We start from the raw sequence: 10,000 nt of genomic DNA, 5'->3' as shown, positions 1-10,000 counted from the left end.
ACACACACACACACACACACACACACACACACACAGTTCTACATGCAAGCAGGCAACGTGCACGCATGCAGCTCTGATTCATGCCGTGCACGCCACAGCTCCCCGGCGGCCTCCAGAGTCGTCGCGTCCTTTCCCTCCGTCCGTTATAATCTGAGCGTCTGAGAGTCTCAGCTTTTCTTCACAATCATGAAGAGCAATCAACCATCTTGAAATCCCACGAGTGTTTCATTACACTCACGCTGATTGAAAACATCTGCTGACGACCTGGAACAACACGGCACAGATCTGCTCCGACTGGTGAATGAAATGTTCCCTGGTTTACTTCAGTGATGAACCGTGTTTGTCTGAGTCCAGGGAGACGACTCTTCAGGATTCACCTCCAGCACAAACGTGGATGTTACAGCTGATGCTCTGTTTCTCTGTTGTTTCTCTGTTTGTCAACGTGTTGGAAGGACACGATGTGGAACTTAGAGTCTGGATCAGAGGAGAAGAGCTCTTTGTTTAACATTGTGACGTTTTCCTTGATTTCCCAGAGAATCATTCATGCATCTGATATTCATGGGTCAGATTTATGTGTAATTTGGTGCAGATCTGAATAAAACTCTGGATCCAGTGAATTTAAATGTGGTTTCATAAGGAGACTGTTTGGATCGTCCTCGTAATGGATTATCTCCACAGTGTTGTTTTAGTATTTCCACTTCCCCTCCACGTCTGTCAGACACAATGATTTAGATGTTGTGATGTTGTGACGATGTGATCGTGCTTCACTTTTATTGGCTCCACTTGGATCCAATAATTGTCTCCAGATGTCAATAACTGCAGAAGTTGATAACCTCAATAAAGAAAACGCCTCGAGCAGAAAACACACAAGTTTGATTCAGAACATTCTTCATGTTTCCTGTCAAGCGGAGCCAGGTGTGTGTGTTGAGTGTGTGTGAGCAGAGTGTGTGTGAGCAGAGTGTGTGTGTGTGAGCAGTGTGTGTCCACGCCTGCAGGTGAAATCACTGTTCATACATAAACATCTGTCCTGTTTTTCATCACCGCTATCTCACCCTCAGGCTGGATTACCTGTACATTAACACACTATCTGACGCTGCGTCTGTATTTACACACACACACACACACACACACACACACACACACACACACACACACACACACACACACACACACACACACACACACACACACACACACACACACACACACACACACACACACACACACACGCTCATGTTTTCAAGGTGGCTCATAATTCAAGAACATGTCTGTGATAATTAACCTTCAGGTGAAACAGTGTGTTATCATTAAACGTGCGGCTGAGCAGAACATTTAAATGCTTACAGACGTTGTCACATCTGCCTCCTGCTGAAAGTCACAGTGATGATTAAATACTGATCATGTTCTTTAAATATAAAACCTAAAGACAAAGGAATGAACCGTCCCTGTTTCATTCTGTGAAGACATTTGAAAACCTCTGCATCAGCGTCCCTGTCCAGACGCAGTGTCCCTGTTACTGTAAATCGCTGGTTTCCAATGACAACGCCTCAGTGAGGAAACCACGTGATTCATCAGGACAAGCTGAACAATTATTATGTTCCTGAAGGTGAATGATTGTCAGTTTTCTGTGAAGTCGGAAACAAGTTTCTAGTTTCTAAGATCCTATGATGCTGTGATGTTTTCAGTTCAGAGCCGCTGCTCCACGTAAAGAACTCGAGCAAATCATAAAACTCATTTCCAAAGGACTCAGGTGACGTGGTTCAGGCATCGGATCAGGATCCTTTCTTTGGACATTTCCTCAGGGGACATTCTGAAGAAGACCCAGAACTCTGGGCAGATGGACAGGAATGAAGACAGGTGAATGAATGGATGGACAGGTGAATGAATGGATGAATGGACAGATGGACAGGTGAATGAATGGATGGACAGGTGAATGAATGGATGAATGGACAGATGGACAGGTGAGTGAATGGATGGACATACATCCTGCACTGACACAGACTCCTCTCCCCAGGTTCAGGAAGTGAAGCTGCTCCTCCTGATGCAGCACAAATTGTCGACTCGGAGCCAAACGGCTGTTTTTAGTGTTTCTTTCATCTACCCTCAGAACCAATCTATGGACCCCAGCAGCCAGGAATAGACGCCGTTTGTTCTCGTATCCAGTATTTATTTAGAGAGCTCTCTACTCTAAAACCTCCAGATCCTTCCTGTGGAGAAATCAACTCTTTCCTATAGCTGCACACGATCTACAGCTGGTGTCTCTGTTGCAACACGTGACGAGAGACCGTTGGAACACCACCGTCTGTGTCCTCCCTCCTGGTTGTGGCTCCACTTGTCTGTAGCTGTTTATCTCTCGTGAAGTATTATTCAGCTCCATAAGAGTAAATTAGTTGAAGCTCCCCGGGATACGCTGATCTCAGCTCTGTGAGTTTAGGCAGGAGCTGTGCCAGTGGAGCAGTGGGAGGGAGCGTCGCTGCTAAATGCCACACCAGTGCTCCTGGGTGGCGAACGACTGCAGAGAAATTCAGAGCACGTGTTGAAGCCGGAGTGAACCGGCGGTGGAGGAACCGGCGGTGGAGTGAACCGGCGGTGGAGGGAACCGGCGGAGGAGGGAACCGGCGGTGGAGTTTGCTGGCGCGCTGACGCTCGGTGCAAAGATTAAAGACAAAACCACCAAATGAGCAGAAGTTGTTAAATCTGGAGAAGCTGGCACAGAGTGTTCCTGGAGACGCCAGAGAACAGGTCACGCTGCCTTCAGAGGCATAAGCTTCTGTCTGCTGAGTGTTTACCTGCAGGATGAGGAAACGCTGCTGCTGGGAGCGGTCTGCCGTAATCCTCCGTTTCCTGGTAAAGGTAAAAGGAAAACAAGCTCTTTGATCAACTGCTGTTGAGTCGATGCTAAGCTCGTGCATCAAGGCCACATTTAGAATTTCTGGAGTCAGTTCCAGAGTCATGGTCGGATTTGTGTCACAGCACCAGGTGAAAAAATTTAGACTTTCGCCTCTTTTGTGTCAGAATAAACACTTTACATCCCCTCTGTTGGCTTTTCTGTAATAACAGAACACATACTGATACAATTGTTACTCATAAGATGGAGAATAGTTTTCTGATCAATAAAAACCTCTCACACATGCAGGAGGTGATTTTATTTTGAAGGAAGCAGAGTCGGTCAAACACAAGGTCAACGACCAATAAGCTCATATCTCAGCAGCTGCAGGCGGATTCATCAGGATGTAAACAACACGTAATATGTCAAAGACACATCACTCTCTCTCACACACACACACACAGCTGAAGTGTGTCTTTTTATGTGTGTCATTTATTCAGTTTTTATTTATGTAAAAAAATATAAAGAAATGAAAACCAACAAATCAGCGGCTGGTTGTTGACAACGTCCCGTCGGCTGTTTGATTCTGACAAACACATCATAACATAGATCATAGAAGACATGACAGCTCATCTCCATCGCCCCCTGGTGGCTGGCTGCAATTTAGGTCATAAATGTCATAAAATGTCATGAAAATACTATAAATATAAATTAAACCTTTATTAATTAGCGTCTTTCTAAACACACAAGGACGCCTGACAATACATCAACTGTAAATACAAGAATAATTTAAAGTAAACCCAGAGATTCATCAGATTAAACACAGGAAGAAGGTTAGAATCAAAACAGAGAAAGTTGGATAAAGATCCACCTGAGAAATAACTCGTCTTCAAGATCAATCAGAATATAAAAATCGTCAGATCGTCACGAATCTGGAAAAAAGTCCCAGAAAACTTTAGGTGAAAAGTTTACTGTGAAAAGATTTATTCTCTCTGTGACGGTTATTATTCTGTTTCATCTTCAATTATTTCATCTTCTTTATTCTTCTAAAGTCGGACTCGTTCTGCTGTTGAAAGGTTTTAATTAACTTCAGTATAAGGTGATAAATCTTATTACAGCTCCGTCTGACAGACGGTTTCTTTACAACTTCTTTTACTGCTCAGCTGGAAAAATGTAAATTTGTCGTCATCTCACAGCAACACGATATTTGAAGAAGGCGACTAAAGTTTGAGTTGTAAAATATTGACGGATGAAACCGGGATCTGAAGACAGACGGAGGAGAATCTGAGCTCAGAGACAGAATCAGAAACACAGACAAACTGAGCTCATTCAATATTTGTCGGAGTTTGGCTCAGTGATTTACAGTCGTCGCTCTCAGAGGCTTTTGTCTCTCGTCCTTGATCCATTAGAGAACAGAGGGAACAACGCTCCCTGGCAGCGGAACAGAGGCTGAGGGAACACGAGACGTGACGCCGTTCGGCTCGCAAACAGACCTCGGATCAGATTAAGACAAATCACTGTCGGAATGATCACAGTGTGAAAAGGATTCAAACTAAAAGATGATGACTCGTGTTTTTGTGCAGAAAACTGCAGTCGTCACGAAACATTCACACAATAACTCTCTGCTCACTTAACGACACGACGCAGGAAATAAGAGAATCTGGTGCCGGAGGTAAAATGTTCTCACGACGTCGATCTCTTGTGAAGAAGAAACTCAGGAACACCTTGAACACATTTCTTCAAAGGTCACAGTCATCTCACAAAACACCTGATAACACCTCATCTGAAGAAACACTCAAGATAATTCTTTCAACTTTGGTACAAATGTTCACTGACACTTGAATTGATTAGATTTCAAAGGTCAAAGGTCACAGTGACCTCATGAGTCTGTTGAATGTATGTGACTGAAACTGCAGCGGTTGGTGGAGACAAACAATCACAGGGCGGAGATTCTAGTTTCGCCATGTGTGTACCGAGCATTGTGTGTGTGTGTGTTTGTGTGTGTGTGTGTGTGTGTGTGTGTGTGTGTGTGTGCACTAGCTGAACATGTCTGTTTTCTGTTGTTCTCCAGGGGAAGAGTTTTACGAGACGTCCTCATTTGAGCCGATCCATTTCTCCGAGGGATACCGACACGCATCCATCATCTCAGGTAAGGCTGCCGTGAGTGTGTGTGTGTGTGTGTGTGTGTGTGTGTGTGTGTGTGTGTGTGTGTGTGTGTGTGTGTGTGTGTGTGTGTGTGAAGCCATACTTTCATGAACAACCCATTTCTCATCTTTAAAGGTCAGAGACGATAAACTTCACTTCCCTGTTTTACATCAGAGACGTGAACGACCCATCGTTCGTCTGCAGCTAATCACCCGTCAGATCCCAGGATTACACACAAACGTCCCAAAAACGCTGAGGTATCGCTTACACTCGAGTATCCTTCCCCTCTATTTTTAGCTCAAAGCGTTTAAACACTGCTCATCTCGCTCGTCCTGAAAGAACAGCGAGTCATTAATTAAGTGTTGGACTGTGTAGTTAGTGTTTGTGAAGCAGCAGCAGCAGGTTGTTTCTGACATGTTGTGTGGTTGTGTGTGAAGCAGCAGCACGGGTCGACTCGTTCAAACAGGAACATGTGGGAACATCCAGGCGAGGGGCGGAGCCTGTAGAGCAGCAGGGGCGGAGCCTGTAGAGCAGCAGGAGGCCGGACATGACGTATAAACTCTGCTGTGGAAAGATCAGTGTTGTTGTTTACAGCTCATCCACACCGGCGTCGGCCCTCATCACCAGAAGATCTGGAACCTCCTCGTGTTTCCAAGTGGACGCGTCTTCGTCTTCTACGTGTACGGCTCCTCTTCTTCATCCTGAGATGTTTGTGTTCTTCCAGTTTCACGTCCGTCACGTGTTAGAAACCTCATCAACACGTCACAGTAACATGTGAGGAACATGTCAGGAACACGTCAGGAACACGTCAGGACTTCAGTTCTGATCTCTTCTTTTATCTTATTTTCCTGTTGAAGAATCTTGGATTTTGTGTTTTCTATGAGAGAAACACTCTCCCACAGATATTCTGAAATGATAGAGCGGCTGAACCTCATCATGTTTCACTACATTTCACTCGTTCACCCGTCTGATCCTCACCCTCTATCACTCCATCAGCAGCCCTCTGATTGGTCACAGCACAGTGGACCTGCCGCACACACACACTCTCACTCCGACTCTGTGTCGGCTTCACACATGTTTCTGAGGAGTGTTTAAATGTCAGAAGCCCCGAGCAATACATCGTCATTTACACTGTGAGTGTGTGTGTGTGTGTGTGTGTGTGTGTGTGTGTGTGTGTGTGTGTGTGTGTGTGTGTGTGTGTGTGTGGTCAAACAGCTGTGAAATAGACTCGCAGCTCTGTAAATTGGGTTCTGCTCTGTCAGATTAACACAACACAAGTACAAACATGGTCAAAGCAGGAGAGCTGCAACCAATGCAACTTCAAAAGCACTTTCTCACTCTCTCTCTGTGTTGGTGTCTCTCTCCAACACACACACACACACACACACACACACACACACACACACACACACACACACCAGCAGAGTGTGGCAGTGCAGGTGGTGTGTAACATTTCAATTATTTCCAATATCCCACCTATAACACCTTCAGAAAACATGACATCAATCTCCACACATACAATATGCAGGACTGTGTGTGTGTGTGTGTGTGTGTGTGTGTGTGTGTGTGTGTGTGTGTGTGTGTCTGTGTGTGTCTGTGTGTGTGCACAGTCAGTGTGGCTCTCACATCACCGGTCGACTGCGATCTGAAAGCATGATGTGAAGATCCACAGTCAAAGTCTCAGAATGGTCAAAGCAGATAAAGACGAAGCAAGGATGAGCCTGTGTGTGTCTGTGTGTGTGTGTGTGTGTGTGTGTGTGTGTGTGTGTGTGTGTGTGTGTGTGTGTGTGTTGGAGGGAGAGATAAGAGGATAATACAGAAGTGTGTTAAATAGCAGTGGCAGAAGAAAGAGCAGTGGAACATTAAAGTATGTTTCAGACAAGAGTGCAGCAAATTGATTGGAGGCAAAGGCTCTGCGTGACAGTGTTGACTGTGTGATGTGATGTGTGTGTGTGTGTGTGTGTGTGTGTGTGTGTGAGAGTGTGTGTGTGATGTGAGTGTGTGTGTGTGTATGTGAGAGTGTGTGTGTGTGTGTGTGATGTGAGAGTGTGTGTGTGATGAGAGTGTGTGTGTGTGTGTGTGTGTGATGTGTGTGTGTGTGTGTGTGTGTGTGTGTGTGTGTGTGTGATGTGAGAGTGTGTGTGTGTGTGTGTGTATGTGTGTGTGTGTGTGTGTGTGTGTGTGTGTGATGAGAGTGTGTGTGTGTGTGTGTGTGTGTGTGTGTGTGTGTGTGTGTGTGTGTGATGTAGTGTGTGTGTGTGTTTTCATGGCTTCCGAAGTAGCAGTGGAAACACTTCACTCCTAATGAAGCGTACGATGTGTATAAACAAATAAGAGCAGTCATTAAAGCTGCAGTGTCGTTGCTGCAGGTTTCTCTTCACAGCTGGATTCTACGTTTTGCTTTTACACAGAAGGAGTTAAACGCTACCAGTGCATCCTGCTGCCAGTAGGTGGCGCTGTGATTATGTAGAATTTTGGTAAATATGGTCACGCCAGGTCATCAAACATGTTATGTCATTAGTGGAACTTCCTGTTTCATGGGGATAAGGCCACGGGCTGCTGAAGGAAAACTTACGATTAATGGAACATTAATGTGCTGCAGGGGCGGCACTTTAGGGGGCGCTATGGAGTCAATTGGGTGAAAGCCATTTCACGCGTTAATTTCTCGCACATCTCAATTTTGTGCAAAGTTTCAGGAAAGGTTAAACATCGTTTGTAATATGCGATTTATTGGGAGGAGAAAAAATAATGATTCTTTGAATTTCAGTCACATATATATGACTATTATTTATTTTTCATATCCAGGAAGATCTGAGTTCAGATTCTGTAAAGAACAAAAACAGACGAGTCATAAAAAACGTTGTCACGGTGACGAGCGGTAAAAACTCAGCCGGGAAACTTTAATGTTGACATTTAAATATCACCGAAATATTTAACGTCTTTCTGTCTGACTTGATTTGCTCCGAATGTGGAGATGTTTGTTTCCTGCTTCTTAATCACACACGAGCACTTTACTGCTGATGACCCTCATCAACACCACACATCAATCTCCTTCTTTTACTGCTCCATCGGAGGGGGAGGAGGGGAGGAGAGGGGAGGGAGGAGGAGAGGAGGAGGAGAGGAGAGGGAGGGAGAGGAGGGGAGAGGAGGGAGAGGAGAGGGGAGGAGAGGAGAGGGAGGAGAGAGGGAGAGGAGAGAGGAGAGGAGAGGAGAGGGGAGGAGAGGAGAGGGAGAGGAGGGAGAGGAGGGAGAGGGGAAAGGAGAGGAGGAGGGGAGGGAGGAAGAGTTGAGATGAGGAGAATCAAGAAAAGAAGAAAAGCGAAGAGGAAATGTGAGACAAGAGCAGAGGAGAGTTGATGGAAGCAGAAAGAAGAGAGATCATCTATCCACAAGGGAGAGAGAGAGAGAGAGAGAGAGAGAGAGAGAGAGACAGAGAGAGACAGAGAGACAGAGAGAGAGAGAGAGAGAGAGAGAGAGAGAGAGACAGAGAGAGAGTGTGTGTGTGTCTTCTATTTCTTGCCCTGATGCCGTGTGAGGACCTCAGAGGACGGCCCCCTCACCACGTTTAGAACGATCACTTTATAAGTCGACCTGTAGAAACGCTCGTTAACACAAAGGCAGCATTCAATCAACCAATCACGTGGCAGCAGGGAGAGATAATCTTGTGTTTCTGACTGATCCCCAGTTCAGCTTCACTCTTGCTGCAGCAGATTGTGAAGCTGTGACTCTGGAAGCTGTGACTCTGGAAGCTGTGACTCTGGAAGCTGTGACTCTGGAAGCTGTGACTCCTTCTCGTTTGTCACTGAACCCTCAGACTCGTGTGCTGAGGTTTGTGTTGTTTGAGGAGAAGAGGATGAGAACAGTGACCAGATGAAGACCTTCAGGTCTCTCTTGGGTCGCGGCCCTGAGACGATGCAGCGTTCAGACTTTGGTGTGAACAACAACATGAAGCTCAGGTGGAGTCTCGTCACTGCAGCCTCACTCCGTCGCTCAGCTCCTCGCCTCCTGAATCAGTGTCAGCGTCTGTCGCTCAGCCAACAACTGACAGTGTAGCACATGGTCCCTGTAACACAACTGACACGCGTTCACACCTTCAAGCTTCAGCGTCAGTCTGAAAATCTCCTGCTGTCGTAGCTGAGATCAAACTGTGTCCTGTCGCCTCCTGGAATCTGAGGGTCTGGAAAGATCTGACTTCCTGCTTCTGTTCCATTCCACTGTAGTGGTCTGGATCAGGATCAGGACTGGGATCAGCACTGGGATCAGCACTGGGATCAGGACTGGGATCAGCACTGGGATCAGCACTGGGATCAGGACATGGATTAGTTCTTGAATTAGGAGATTCAGTTTCAGTTCTTCATTTATTACTCATTAGATGCATGTTTAGGATTTTAGAGTTAAAACAAATGTTAACACAAAAAATCGACAAACACAAACGAGCCTTTGTTGCTTTTACACATTGACGATAAAATTGTTGAATTAACGAGTTTACGTGTGTGTTAGATTAATGTTTGGATTAAGTTGTGTACTATATTGTATAATATTACAGATTAGATTAGTGTCTGGATTAGATGAGATTAGATTAGTGTCTGGATTGGATTACATGAGATTATATTAGATTACAGATTAGATCTGTCTCGGCACCTGAATACTATCTATGAGATCAAAGGGAAGTTGGGTCAGTCCAGATGTTTTCCAGATCTGCTCTTTCTGGATGTTTCAGTTCTTCTAAGCAGAGCGAGCGTCTGGCTCCTCCTCCACCGCCTCCAGTTCTTCTTCACGTCTTCCCTCGTTGTTTTCTGTTTCTCGTCTCCTTGTCACAACGTGGCCTCTTTACCCCCCACACACCTCCCCACCTCTCTTCTCTGATTCTCCCTTCTCTCTCTTTCTCCCCCTCGCACGCCCACTTCCTCCCTCCAGTTCTGCTTTTGACCTTGTTAGAACATGTCTCATTGTGTGTGTGTGTGTGTGTGTGTGTGTGTGTGTGTGTGTGTGTGTGTGTGTGTGTGTGTTTGTATAAGCGTGTGATGG

At 45.6% G+C, this 10,000-nt stretch overlaps 1 protein-coding gene across 1 annotated transcript in view; it reads left to right on the top strand.

Moving 5' to 3' along the window:
• Positions 1-10,000, top strand: part of gfra2b (GDNF family receptor alpha 2b) — a 41,566-nt gene that overhangs the window by 13,370 nt on the left and 18,196 nt on the right. Inside the window, exon 3 of the mRNA XM_035184941.2 lies at positions 4,899-4,976. Coding sequence (XP_035040832.2) covers positions 4,899-4,976 — 78 coding nt within the window. The remainder of the gene's footprint in view (positions 1-4,898; positions 4,977-10,000) is intronic.

The sequence above is a fragment of the Hippoglossus stenolepis genome, chromosome 18, assembly GCF_022539355.2.
Source record: "Hippoglossus stenolepis isolate QCI-W04-F060 chromosome 18, HSTE1.2, whole genome shotgun sequence".
NCBI lineage: Eukaryota > Metazoa > Chordata > Actinopteri > Pleuronectiformes > Pleuronectidae > Hippoglossus > Hippoglossus stenolepis.
The sequence above is the reverse complement of the archived record's forward strand: the minus strand, read 5'-3'. Positions and strand labels throughout refer to the sequence as shown.